Consider the following 14406-nt stretch of genomic DNA (forward strand, 5'->3'; position numbering starts at 1 on the left):
GACGTGAATATAAAATTGATCTTTTTATAGCAAGTGCAGGCATAAACTCTTTCCCACTGCGCCAGGTTTTTATTTTACTCTAGGGAACAATTAAAAGGCACATCTATCATACGCAATAACATCGCACAGTCCTTACAGTTAGGTTTATGATATCTGATACTTTCCTAAACAAAAAGCGTTTAAATATTTATAAAAGTCTTTGCTGTCTTAATCATGATGACATTTGATGATTGACTGTTTGTTCGCACGCCCACCACACTGCACCCCTAAACGCCTTACGTGCCCTTTTATCAAATACACAAAACAGCAGCTCTAAGTCAGAAGCTTCAGTGAGCTATTACTAGGAAAGAGCCAAACTGGAAATGTGAAAGTATTAAAAGAGCCAAAGATACACTAAATAATCTGAGTTACTTTTTCTGTTCACATTTAAGATGAACAGAGGTTTGTACGCAATTTTATGACACTCCTCTGACACAGCTTAGCTCTCTAGAAAGGTCTATTTGTCAAACAGACAAGCTGAAATGTTTTCTGATACAAAAAATAAAGCAAAATATTTAGTTACAGAAAAGGCATTTCCAGCACAGAGAAATCTCTGAGGTTGCATTTGACATGCCTCAAATACCAGCAACCTTAATGCAAGACTTGAAAGGTCAGACTGAACAGAGTGTTCAGAGGGAGAGCTGAGCACGCTGCTCTGCAAATACTTCTCTCTACACTGCGTTATGGTGACAGTTAAGGCGTTGCGATGTCCCACTGCTACAAGCTTGGGTATTTTCACACACTTTTGGGAACACGATACCTGGGAGCCCCTAATGGGACTCTCCCCGCGTGGTGGGGGATGATGGATACATACAGATTCGGACTGGGAGGAGTAGAGCAGGTTTTTGAAGGCTTTGTTTGCTGCCCGCAGCAAAGACCAGACAGAACAGGTCCGTTCCTGAGTGTGTTTTTCTCCTCTCTCTTTCGCATTGTTGCACAGGAATGTACCAAAGAGGCAAGAGTAGGTGTGCTGCACCAATTTGACCTGCACAGACCAATACAAATATTGTCATATGGCAGAAGATACCAGCTTAATATGAGAATCAACATTCAAACTTAAGAAGCAACAAATCTTTCCTTCAAAGGCAATACATCCCCTGCCTAAAGACTGGTATACAAATACACCGATCAGTTTTTGCATAACACCTTTTAAACTGATTGCGAAGGAACTCGAGCATGGCGGAATCTTAACTAAAAAAAATCAGGAAAAAATACAAAACATAAAGAGAAAGTATTTGTTCATAATCAAGTATAAAAGTCTTGCTGATTCAAACTCATAGTCCTCTAGGATGAACAAAGAAGAGAATCATGATACAGGTTACAAAACATTAATGCAGCACAGAAAGGTGAAGAACGGTGGGGAGAAGTGTTAATTTCTGAACGTTGGTATAAATGCACACGGCATACACATCTGGATGGCTATTCACTCCGTGCCGTGGTCCCAGTCTGACAAAATAGCTTAACATGAACCTAACTTTAAGCATATAAATGACTTCCATGGGATTATTCAGCAGTTTACATGAAGACAAGCATGCCAATAAATTGAGGGGTTTACTCTAAGAAGGCCAGAATCCCAAGGGTACGTTCGCACACAGCTCCTGTAGATGAGCAGTGTGCTGTGAAGCCACTTACAGCCTCACGTATCCCATTTCACAACCCAGCCAAGCTGAGCCGGTACGGATACTCGGTTACGTGGCTGGGCTGGCAAGTGGTAATTCAAGTCAACCACAATCACAGGAATGTGCTTTCAATCTCTTAGCGGATCAGACACTCCATAAAAACTTTTATTCTTCAGGTTACCAGTCCTGCAGCCAGTGACTGCACTTTCCCAGACATCTGCTTTCTGGCCTTGAGAACTGATTTTGACCGTCCTAGGCAAATTTCTAACAGGAGAGCTGTCCACTTCGAAAGAAAATAAACACAGCTCGTGTGTCCGACACATTTTCAGCAGCAAAACTGAATGGGAAGGTAAGGGGGGGGCTGCTTTCAGAGCAGCCTTCAGCTCAAAACAAGATCAAAGGAGGGGGAAGTTTTTTATTGCCAGTAACCACAACTTTTTCCATGCTGTTTGGATGTATTATACCAGAGTTATTTCAGCATCTCTGAAGTGAGACTATTAAATTCGTATCATTAATTTCTTTCTTTAAAGTTTAAAGGAAGTCCTCAAGGGTCCTACTTCAGTTTTAAGAGTGAAGTATACAAGTACTTTTGTCTACTGCATCTGGGCAGCGTTCCCGTTTCCTTTATCAGGCTGCAGCGTATCACAGACAGGTGGGAACATCCGAAACCCCTCGGGGCTCTGCAGTGTGTTAGTACTGGGTACTGGTTTAGAAGCAGTCTATAAAACAGCAATCTCTCAAGCCACAACTCACAAGGAATGCTTCGTTAAACTCGAAAGAGCAAGGGAACTGCCTCTGGAGCTGATGGACGCAGTCCAGCCACTGTAAAAACACTGGGCAGCGCTCATTTAGGTCATCCGAATTCTCACCATGGCCACAGCGATCTGCAAACTTGTGGCCAAAATCCAGCCACTCCGTCTCCACTAGCACCTGGAAACCCTGCAGAAATGAAAGCACACAGGAAAAGTTCCTATTTTTCTTTGGTTCCATTTTCTAAGACAGTCTGAGACTCATGGGAATCACCTTGTTACTCTGTCCTCACTCGCTCCCGTTTCCCTTCACCGCTGGCCTCGTTACTTATCTTTACTGCTCTACCTAACGCGTCCGTGTTGTGAAATGCTGCACAATTAAATTAGGGCAGATAAGAATTTCCAAGCCTACATGAACAGGAAAGGGAATAAAGCAGGTTAAGTCCTCAGTGACTGGTGCAGAAGATCCTGCTATGAGAGCTATCTGGGCCAGGAAAGGGTCAGTGGGAAATTCACCTGGATCAAAACCCTCTAGATCGTGGTAACCAACATTTGGACAGAAATGGAAATTTTAACGCTCTCCCTTTAGAAAACGATGGGCAGATGTGTCTGTGGAAAAGAAAAACAATTCATCCATGAAAGGACATCCGTGCTCCGAGAGAGGGCATGCCTGTGTGTATACCAGAGGTGGCACGGTCACAAGGCTGATTAAAGGTCGAATTGCAAACGAAAAGGGCAAAGAACATTTCAAACCAGGGCCTAGCTGAGCACCTGAACGCAACAGCTCGTCTTACAGGATCTAAAATCCATCACAGGTTAGGAAGGTTTTGATTCTTAGTGGAAAGAAAAATTACAGAGAGTGCTTATTAAGTCAACGGCTGAAATCAGAGCAAAAAAAATAGCTGACAGCTGAAAACCTTGAAATGCGACAATGCTGCAGGCTCATTTTCCTAAACATTTCTGATCCTTGTACAGACAGCTACAGGTCATGGTTGCCTCTGATGAGGTGGTGACGGAAAGGAAGGCACAGGGTGCGCACAGAAGTCTGTACTTCGAACAGCAACGACAGCACGCTCCGAGGGACCAGGAAGAGGTTCTGTGCCAAGGACAGAGCAGTACGTTTTGACCTGCTGCATGCTGACTTCTAGAACCCATGTGAAACAGGATCTGAGAAGTTTCCACAATTTCACCCAAAAAGCACTGCTACAGTTTAAACTTCTGGTCCTCATGTGTCCGAGGCTTGACGCAGCAGTTTATAGCAGTGTTCAGACGTACGCTTCTGTTCCAGGCACCAAAGGCATCTTGCGTGTGGGCTGGCAGATGGAATCCAGCCAGCACGTCACACAATGCTGAAAAGTGATGGGGGAAAAAATTCGGGTGGAAAAACTAAGGGAAATATAACTAAGCGAGAGTTATGGTTTCACAACAGAAATGTGAAACCAGAAAAACATGCAATTAGGAAATTTAGAAAAGAAGGAGGCTCGGTATCACTAGTTGGCTGAGAAACTGCAATGGTGGAACGGAAACTGCAAAATGCAGCACTTCGTACTGCGTATTCCTAGGATGAATATTGTACTGCGTATTCCTAGGATGAATACGGGGAAGCACAGACCGTGACTGTGCAGTTACAGCAAAGGGGGAATATGATCTGCTCCTGAATTACGGACTATATTTACACCTATACGTAACTGTATCTGCACACCAGTGTTGGTAAACTCCTGCCAGCTTTAGTGCCCTTTCCAGTGGAAAAAACTGGAATTCCTTGTAGACAGACGTCCTCAGAAAAGGACCCGCACGCGGTAACTGCCTCGCGTGACAGACGGCTTACAAACCTCCGTGGTCCTGTAATAGGGATCTAGCAGCAGCTTGGCCAGTGCCACTATCTGGGGGGTTCGGTCCCAGCCGTCGGAGCAGTGCACCAGGACTGGTCGTTGGTCTCGGTCCACGGCGTGAACTACGAGGAGCGCGGATTTGAGAAGCACAGATAGGTGCTGCAGCCATTTGGTACTTTCCAGAGCTGATAACCAACTAGAGGAAAATAAGGGAAGACAGTTTTTGCTCTTTTAAAATGCTTTCACGTTTGGATCTTTGAATTTATCAAGTCAAAGCTCCTATTTTAATAAGCTGAGAATATTTTTCATTTATGTCTGTGTTAACGCTTTCCCAGATTTGTAAGAAACAAAGCCATGCAGCCCACCTGAGGAAGAGCCAGTTCCATGTTCCCAGACAAGGCCATAACACGTCACCAGCTACAGACAACATAAGCACTACTGGGTAACCATTACTTCCAGCAGCCTCTACTATTTCTCCTCCTCCGAGCTGAGGATTCCAACAACCCAGCAGTCCCAGTACCACTGGCATGTCCAAGGACTCTGCCATGCGCCCCTGACAACTCTCCAATGAAAGGGTGGAACCCGAGGTGCCTGTGAAACCTCCCATATCTCAACTGTTCCCAGGCTTTATGAGGTGTGTTGGAGGTATCTTAAGAATCGCTGCCTATGAAGATCCACCTCCCCAGTTTAGCAAGGGTGGTCATTCTGGATCTACTTTGAAACCACGAAAGACTTAGCAGCAAATTCCCTCAAAAGAGGGAAGTGGTAGGGGAAACAGGACTGGTACAATTATAGTGTCCTAGTGAAGACCCACCATCGGAAGCTCCTGAGATGATGGGCCATTAGAGGCTAGTTATCCCATAGCATTGGAGGGCTATGAAACGTGTCTCCTGAAATGACACTATTAACGTGTGAATTACATGGAACACCACTAGGATTTTCTGAAGGAGAGCCAAGCTGTCAAGATTAAAGAACCAGGAGTAGCAGGTAAGCCTAAGTGCTAGCACTTAGAAGCCCACCTGAAAGCAGTAACATTCTAGTATCAATACTCAAGGCTGCATTATCATCTCAGATCTCATTTTCTAGGTTCGCTTCAAGGACAATAAACCAATGACTTCCTTTAGCTCAAATTCCGTGGAAATGAAAAAATATAGCTTAGTGTTACCGTACAGGAAAGTCACCAAGGGAAAAACCACTGAATTTGAGTTTACAAATCAGCAGCAAAAGAACACAGTTGCAAAAACCACCAAACATCCACTTACTTCCCTGGATCCGGCATCTGTGTGCAGAGCAAACGCAGCGACTGAAAGCTCTTCCGGATAGAATGAATGTTTGCCATCCCCATGAACACTACTTCACAGTTTGGGTAGTATTCTGTAGGGAAATATCGAGAAAGAGGGAAGAAACTAAAAACTACATGAAGTTTCATTTCTAAAAGAAGCTTTTTCATAAAAAACAAACCACTGCCGCTGCGGACAGATGAAATAATCTGTTTACGATTCTCCTGTAAGGAGAAACCAGTACTTGGGAGTTCGGTAGGTATTCCAGACATTACTCCACAGCAGAGCAAAACAGGAAAGGGTTAGCAAAGTGTTTGTGTATTTATTTTCAATGTTTCACTTCACATTGCAAAAAGCAGAGTAAAAACCTACGGGATAGTGATATTGCTGTGCTCAAGGTTACAGAATGTTTTTAAAAAGACTGAGAAACATCGTAAGACACCGCGAAGCACAAACAATATTTAACCCATAATTTATGGATGGTTCTTACATAAAAATATACATTAGTTTACCAAATTTAAGTTATATATTCCTACTGATTCAATAGTCTTTCCTAGGTTTAGTTTTCCTCTGTCCTGATGCTTCTGTCAGCACAGAAGTGATGCTATGATAGCTAAAACCACCCTTTCTACAGGAGAAAAAAAATAAATTCATCAGGATTCAGAATATGGGATACCGAGTGCTTGCCAAGAAAATGCTGTAGTCTCTTTGAAAGAGTATGTTTTATATAATTTGATTTCTTAACTGTTTATCAGTCCAACAAATTCTGGCCAAAACCAGAGCATCCTGTTAGTGATGGACTACATACCTCCAATCTGAAGTGACTGACAGTTTCAGACAATTTAAGCTTTTTTTTCATCTTTTTACTGAATTATGTTATATATAAAATAAAGCACAACATAAATGAGATATTTTTATACAGAGAGAATGAAGTAAACTTGGCAATACCTAAAGAAAACTCATCAGTTCATTAAGAGGAAGCACTTAATGCAGGTCAAATTTATTGAAGGTGACGAGCTGTTTGGAAATCTTCTACAAAGAATTCAAGAAGCAATATATAGGAAGAAAATTAAACTTCCTGTATACTCTGCTTTTCTGTTTTGAAATTTTTCTCTCTAATGATGAGTTATTTAGTAGTTTTGAGGTGTTAAATGAAAAATTCGTCTTGTCATACTGGTGGCTACATATCAAAGTGCAGTTATTGCAACAAAGACCAAAACAAAAATACGGTCAAAATAGCTTTTGTTATCTTATCTACAGTTTTTGTTTGGTATTTTGTCCTAGACTCTCCACCCATGGAATTTTAACAGGCTGCATTCATAGCCAATAGTGACCATAAAATAGTATCTTGTTTATAATACCAACAATTTGCAAGTGCCAAAGAACACAGGAAGCGATAAGTGCAAATGTATTACAAATGTTTTACAAATGCACGATGGGTCAGGACTTCAGCTGCTTTGGGGTACGATATAAAGGCTGAACAACGTTTCGACGCTAGAAAAATGGCTGAAAAGTTGTGTTCTGCACAACCATTCTAGAATATTATTCTTCTCTACAGTTGGTGGCTTTTTACAAGTTTGTTGAGGGTTTTTTTCGACATTAGCACACTGGACACCTTTGTCTCGCTCTAGTTTCGATATTTGACTCAGCAGGGGAAGCTAATCAGTGTGTTCCACACAGTTCAGCATTTACTGAACACTGTTACCAGTTGGTTTTGTGCTCTGAGAAACAGACTTAATTAACAGCTAAACCCGTCCTTTTGAAGGGCTGTGTGACAGCTGCAACGATCCAGAACTTTCCTACAGATGAACAGTACTGGCATCCACGCAGTCTGGGAAACACGCGGCACTGAAGCGTACCAGCGTAATTAGATTTGAGCAAATCCTTTTGAGGAACTTCACAGAAAACCGAGGAGAAACACTGCCTACCTGGGCACTCACAGCCCCCTCCTTTGGCTCTGTTGGCCACAGCCGCTGCGTAGGATCGTGCGTCTAAGATCAAAAGCTTCTGGGGCTGTATTGCCAAACTCTCTGCTCCGGAAGCGTTAGAGATGGAGGAATCTGGGGAAGAGGATACGCAGCGGATGAGTAACGAAAAGGATGCTTCTGGCACTGTTTACAACAACGATTCACTCACGTCACACAACGCATACGCACTGCACATACAGAAACTGGAGAGAGCCTGATTAAATACGAAGGATTTAATCCCTTACACTCCATATAAGAGGTTAAGCTTCTATATAAAGCTCTGCCCTTTACAGAAAAGGAACATGACAAACTTACCAAATTCCACATCAGAGAGGTCCCCTCCATTGGAGAAATCTCTGGAACAATTGCCATTCATTAATTTGTTACTGTTGGACCTCGAATCGGAGGCACAGGCTTTGGCTACAGACTGGACAAGGTGTTCATCGTCCGCATTCCTCCAGCCCCACCAACTGACCTCGGGCTGCCCGCAGCGGGAAATCACTGCTCCATTGCTCTGGTGCCTGAAAAAGAGAAGAATAAAAAGAACAGCAGTGCATAACTTGATGAATCGGGATGAAAAACACAGAGGGCATGAAAAATTAAATGGTGCACTCCGGTAGTTTAATTCCTGTCGGGGACCTCTCCATCGTTCAGCAGTTATCCTCAACCTGGGATTCAGTGGCAACGAATTCCACTGCTTCCCTTCAAAATGCTGGCTGGGACCACACAGTCGCTGACAGGTAAAAGTCAAAGCCGAGGTCAGTAAGAGAAGCCAAAGCATTTTCTGACTCAATATTGTTGCCTATTGGCCAGCGAAAGCTGGGGAACATTTTGGAAGAGCAGATGAGGCATTAAAGAGGTATTCAATGCCTGCTGGATAGTCAGGTCTACCGCAGGAATACCAGAGTAAGTCGGAAAGTTCAGTTTAACTCATGTTAATCTCAAAGCTAGAAGGCAGGAGTAAAACCACAGACTCACTTTTTGATGAGATTTTTTAAAATCACAACATACCACTAATTAAATCTGAAGAACATTCCAATTTTGGTAGGAAATACTGGCAGAATTTGGCACGCCTTCTGTCTGACGATGTCTAACAGCCACCCAAACCCTCACTCTTGCACACTGATGGTACCCGTTTCTAGGCAGCACCCATGGATCAGGGGAGGTGGTCCCTGAGCGCTGCAGAACCACAGCTGGAAGCCCATGTGTTCGAGGTGGTGTTCCACTGGAAGAGAGAGAGCCTTTCGCATCTCAGGACACTAAACATCTGCCGTTTAGCTCCTGAAGTCTGGCATTAGCATCTGTTGGAAAGGAAGGGCTCTGCCATCCCCTTTTCAGTTGCTTCTCCTCTGTGTGTGGGTCTTCTCCATCCCTCTCCCTGACCCTCTCTGGGTAACGTTTCATCTGGTGCCTCTCCAGCACCGATCCTCTCTAGCAGACCAAGGAGCTGACGAAGAGCAACAGCAGCTCTTACACGTAAGCACCAGTATGGTCCACAAGAAAGTTTTGCCACAGACACCTAAGTAGCACTGGAAAAGGAAATGTTGTTTATTAATATACTTTTCTTCTAAAATGTGATATAAATTGCAAGCACTCTGTATACTGATAAACTTCAGAGAACTGGCAAATGGAGGCCAGAAATGGGTCTGTCAATAAAAAAATATGTCAGGGAGATAACTGAAGAGTGATCTAACTTGAATGTAGCGATCTTTTTCTGGGGAGTGACATTGGGAAAAAATATAAATTTTTTTTATTTTTAAACGTCTGAAGAATTATTAATTATTTTCTTAAATGTGACCTAACCTCTTGTACTACACATAAAGAACAGATTTGAAATAACTAAAACGTATCCAACCATTGCAAAAGTACTCTGGAAAAGACTTAAAAACTCTTCCCTATAATCCATTACAAAAAAAGTACTGGAACAGATTACCTCTGCAATTTCACCTACTGCCTCCACGCTGGCACATCCCACTGCTGCCAACAGAAATGTAATTCCCCCTTCACTGAAGTGTTTACATCTGGCATTAAGGATGTTCTCCGTGACCTTCACTAGCAGCACCTGGAATTCGGCAGAGCTCAGCCGCGGCAGGAACGGAAGCCCAGCCGTCGGTACACAGCGCTGCTGGTGGAGTGGCCCAAGCAGACAAGAGACACAACTTCTCTCTGGCCACACACTGAGGAATGGGACACCTAGAAACGCTCACTCCCTGCCTCACGTCCCATCTGAAATATCCTGCCGCTTATCCACACGCTGTTCTTCTCTACTTCAGTTTAGGAGTCCCACCAGAACGCCGTGTTTATGAAGTACGCACATGCCAATACAGCTCCTACATGGAAGGATTTTAGAGTCCTCCTGCAAACAAACCGGCCATCTCAGCTGCATGTCAACCAAGAGTCGTTCAGTTCAGGTTGCCCAGAGAAGTTGTGGCTGCCCCATCCCTGGAAGTGTTCAAGGCCAGGTTGGATGAGGCTTTGAGCAACCTGCTGTAGTGGAAGGTGTCCCTGCCCATGGCAGGGGGTTGGAACTGGATGGTCTTTGAGGTCCCTTCCAACCCAAACCGTTCCATGGTTCTGTGAATCCCCTGTAATAAAGCAGCTGCACAGAACGGTGAGGGTTCGCTGAATCTTTAAGGAAATTCAGTCAACTTGGACAGAAAGAAAGCCCCACCCTGACCTATAAACCTTAATTTTTTTCCCCTCTCCAATAAACGTTTCTGGAGGTGTGACAAGCTGGTTTATAATTGTCAGAGGTGCTGAGCAGCACCACCTCCGCAGCGTCACCGCGGGGCACAGCAGCAGGCGGCAGCCGCTGCCTCGTGCCGCTCATTCCAAAGCAACACCGGCAGCGGGTTAAGGCTTCCTGGGGCAAAAAGCTTTAAAATTGGTTGTGATACAGTGTTTTAAGTATTTTTCATAGGTGTTTCATAATTGTTTCATATAAAATTCCTTTGCTGAGAGGAAGCAACGGACACACTGCGTTAACGGAACCGAAGGAAAAGCAATTGGAATGCCACGGCACTTGCACCAGGTGCCAGACAAAGGCATGCGAAGGAAAATGTATTTTCTGCTGAAATGAAGAGCCTTCTGGAAACAGCTCTACTGATATTAAATTAGTTCAGCAAAAACTACGTGCCAATCACTGAAAGGGCAGCTAGTTCCCTGGTGCACTTGCACAAATAACAAAAGAAAATAAAACATCATTATATGTGTAAGAAATCTATTTTGAACATTGAGATATAAACTCATTTATTTTTCCACATGTTCTTCCAGATTTCATTACTACCTGCTTGCGGAATCGCTTTCATACATTCATGAACAGTTATATTTTCATCGCCAGGTTCTTGCCTCTCATTCACACCACAGATAATAAAGAACCATTAGGCCAAAAGTCGAGTTCATCAGTAGCTGTGACGCCCCAACGCTCCCGAGCCTGCACGAACATGTCACGTTCAGATGTACCAGCAGAAACCAGCAAACAATTCTATTTATGGTTGTGTTGGAGGTCTGAGCAATCAGGCTCGTTCCAACCAGACTGGCCACAGGAACAAAAACCAGCAAATAGTTTCAGTGTGATTCCGAGGTCCCCAGAGACAGAGCTGGGGATAAGATGGTGTCACTCAGGAACCAAAAAAATAAAAGATTAAAAAATATTTAAGCAAACCCTCCACTGCACATTTCCTAACCCTCTGGAGACAAAGCAACATGCAGCCTCCCACACCTCTGCATGGGCTCCAGCAACCTTCTGAGCACCACAATAAATCCACCGAGTCCTTCTAAGTACAAAGACAGCGAGGAGTAACGAAGGTTTGAGTAGCTCCCTCCACAGCATTACGTAGCTACTAGCGCTTGCAACTGAAAAAAATAAATAAAAAATCATTGCTGCAATTCACAAATACAATTCAGCAAGCAGGGAACAGGGCAATTTTGCGTTCACCTCGGCTTCCTGCGCCAGCAGAAATGCCGGCAGCGGGCGAGACAAAGAGACACCTTCAACACGGCTAGTTTCCGAGCAGGTTCTCACGAGTTCAGGGCACTGTTCTGATAATGTATGAAGTTCCCTCTATAGTCTTTCCTCAAAATCCAAAAAGGCTTCTTGCTCACATTGATTTTCTGGGACCAAACCGGAGAAGCTACAAAAACCGCGTTCCAGGCCAGACTGATGTACCTAAATACATGCCTGGGTTTCAGGAACTGCAGACACAAACCGCAGAAGCTGGGTGTGAGATCCTTCTAGAAATCGGATCACGAAATAGCAGCAACACTCCTGACAATCCGATCCCAACCGCCTGGTTCTGGAGTTTGCTTCCGAATTCAGCCCGCTCAGCTCTTCAGCCTGCGCGTCCTGCCACCGCGCTCGAACGCTTTACAAGAACAGACGAGGAATTTTCTGTTGCTGGGGTGGGCTGACGCTGGCTGGACGCCCGGTGCCCACCGAAGCCGCTCTATCGCTCCCCTCCTCAGCTGGACAGGGGAGAGGAAATAAAAGGAAAAGCTTGTGGGTCGAGACAAGGACACAGAGAGATCCCTCAGCAATTACCGCCGTGGGCAAAATACACTTGACTTGGGGAAAAATCCGTTTAATTTATTACCAATAACAGCAGACTAGGACAATGAGACATAAAACCAAATCTTAAAAACCACGTTCCCCCCACCCTAACTCTTCCTGGGCTCAACTGTGCTCCCAATTTCTCTACCTCCTCTCCACAGCAGCGCAGAGCGACGAGGAATCAGGGTTGCAGTCAGTTCATCGCATGCCATTTGTGCTGCTCCTTCCTCCTCAAGGTGAGGAGGACTCCTCACACTCTTCCTCTGCTTCAGCACGGGGCCCCTTCCCACAGGAGACAGTTCTCCACAAACTTCTCCAACATGACTCCTTCCCACGCGCTGCAGCTCTTCACAAACTGCTCCAGCATGGCTCCTCCATGGGGTCACAAGTCCTGCCGGCATGGGCTTCTCTCTCCATGGGTCCATAGCAGGCTGAAGCCTGCTCCAGCACAAGCTTCCCACAGAGTCCCACCCTTCTCTGGGCACAGCATCTGCTCTGGTGTGGGGTCCTCCACAGGATGCAGGTGGACCTCTTCTCCACCATGACCTCCACGGGCTGCAGCAAGACAGCCTGTCACCTCATCACGGGCTGCAGGGGAATCTCAGCTCCAGCACACCTCCTCCTCCACCAACCTTGGTGTCTGCAGAGTTGTTTCTCTCACATATTCTCACTCCTCTCTGCTGCTGTTTCCAGAGCAGGTTTTTTTTCCCCCCCTTCTTAACTATGTTATCCCAGAGGCGCTACCACTATCGCTGACGGGCTCAGCCTTCGCTCGGTGGGTCCGTCTTGGAGCTGGCTGACGTCGGCTCTATCGGACAAAGCGGAAGCTTCTAGCAGATTCTCATAGAAGCCAGCCCTGTAGCCCTCCCTGCTACCAAAACGCTGCCACACAAACCCAGAACAGTTGCCAAGTGCCTGTGTCTCTGGTCTCTCCCTGTCCCAGTGTCCAGAGAAGCATCCAAGACAAGTTACTGGACGATTTTTTGAAAAAAAACATTACTTTTTTTTCCCTGAAGCAAAAAACAGATTTAAAAAATGTGATCAATAATGAAATGAATAATCCCAAAATCATCTTCAACAGATAAAAAAATGAACGAGCTTTTGTCCCTCACTTCCCCAAAAGTCAGAAAAAAAGCTATTTTTATGGTAACATAGAGAGAGAAAACTATACGTGGATTTCCAATCATATGGATCATCAACCACTCCCTGACGTGAGCTCCATTAGAGTGCAGAATGATGAAGTGGATGTCTTGCAAAATCTATTACTAAATGCCAAGATAAGGAAAAAAGAAATCGAAAAAGAGAAACTTTTCTTCCACTGATTTTAAGACTACAAATGAAACACTATGTGGTAATTTAACATACTTAGTCCCATCGGAACTGCAGAAAATTGAACGGCAGGGATTAAACAATTTCAGTCTGAGGTTTTTTTTAACATTTAAATCGCCCTCCAATAAATCCCCCGGGAATGCAAGCTGTACCCGAGAAGGCAAAGAAAGTGATTTCTTTCTCCTGTGCAGTGATGAAAGGGGAGGGGGGGGTTGCTTCCCCCTGCTCAGTGTGCTTGCAGGGGAGTGTCCCCTAATGATGTGACAACTGCCTAAAAGGCACAAAGTGGCCTGAAATGTCCAAGTTGAGCACAAAACCATACATAAGTTACAAGTTATTTTCTTTTAGACATATATATAATACACATACTTACATGGAACCTTAAGTCTTAAAAGTTTAACATACGCTGGAAAGCATTTCTTTCCCCCTTACAGAGCTCAACTGAGGATGGAGCAATTCCTTAACATGCTGACCCCGTCGTTTGGAAGAAAAAGCAGAAAAAATAGGGGGATTTAAAGATACTGGTCTGCTGCCCCAAGCTAATCTGTTCTCCTTTCACAGAAGGAGAACTCTCAAGCGAGGTAAATAATGTTTCGTGGCCTACTCTTAGCTCTTGTACACTTGCTCCTCCGCCCCAGGCCATAGGAATTTGTCAACTTTACTGATCTCTGAATTTCGCTTGGGCTCATGGAACAGCTTTTCCTTTCGGTCTGTTTAAAAGGAATGGGTGGCTGGGCAGACTTGATGGAATTATCAGTATTCATTATCTTTTTAATCCCTTTGTCACCTGATTGTTTTCAAGAGATTTTAAACATTTATGGGAAGGTAACTACACCAGAAAAGCAGCCAAGGTATTAAATGATGGGTTCCAGAGTATTTGGAAAAAAAAACACGAAACCAAACGAAAAAAAGCCCAGATGCTGAAATCTATTTCTTACTAAAGAAGCTGCCAAAAGCCAGTATCTCAGAAAAGCAGTTTTGTTATGAAGAATTGCTGGACTCAATCTAAGGAAGAGACTGATTAAAACTATCTAAAATATGT

The 14406-nt window shown here is 44.3% G+C and overlaps 1 protein-coding gene across 1 annotated transcript in view; it reads right to left on the minus strand.

Moving 5' to 3' along the window:
• The window catches only part of MTMR3 (myotubularin related protein 3), a 48235-nt gene that overhangs the window by 12555 nt on the left and 21274 nt on the right, over positions 1–14406 (minus strand). Inside the window, exons 9-14 of the mRNA XM_086623666.1 lie at positions 7802–8007; positions 7448–7579; positions 5502–5613; positions 4240–4435; positions 2412–2597; positions 854–1024 (exon numbers count right to left, since the gene is read on the minus strand). Of these exons, the coding sequence (XP_086479792.1) occupies positions 854–1024; positions 2412–2597; positions 4240–4435; positions 5502–5613; positions 7448–7579; positions 7802–8007 (1003 nt within the window). The remainder of the gene's footprint in view (positions 1–853; positions 1025–2411; positions 2598–4239; positions 4436–5501; positions 5614–7447; positions 7580–7801; positions 8008–14406) is intronic.

The sequence above is a fragment of the Tauraco erythrolophus genome, chromosome 19 (genome assembly GCF_009769465.1).
Source record: "Tauraco erythrolophus isolate bTauEry1 chromosome 19, bTauEry1.pri, whole genome shotgun sequence".
NCBI classification, from domain to species: Eukaryota; Metazoa; Chordata; class Aves; order Musophagiformes; family Musophagidae; genus Tauraco; species Tauraco erythrolophus.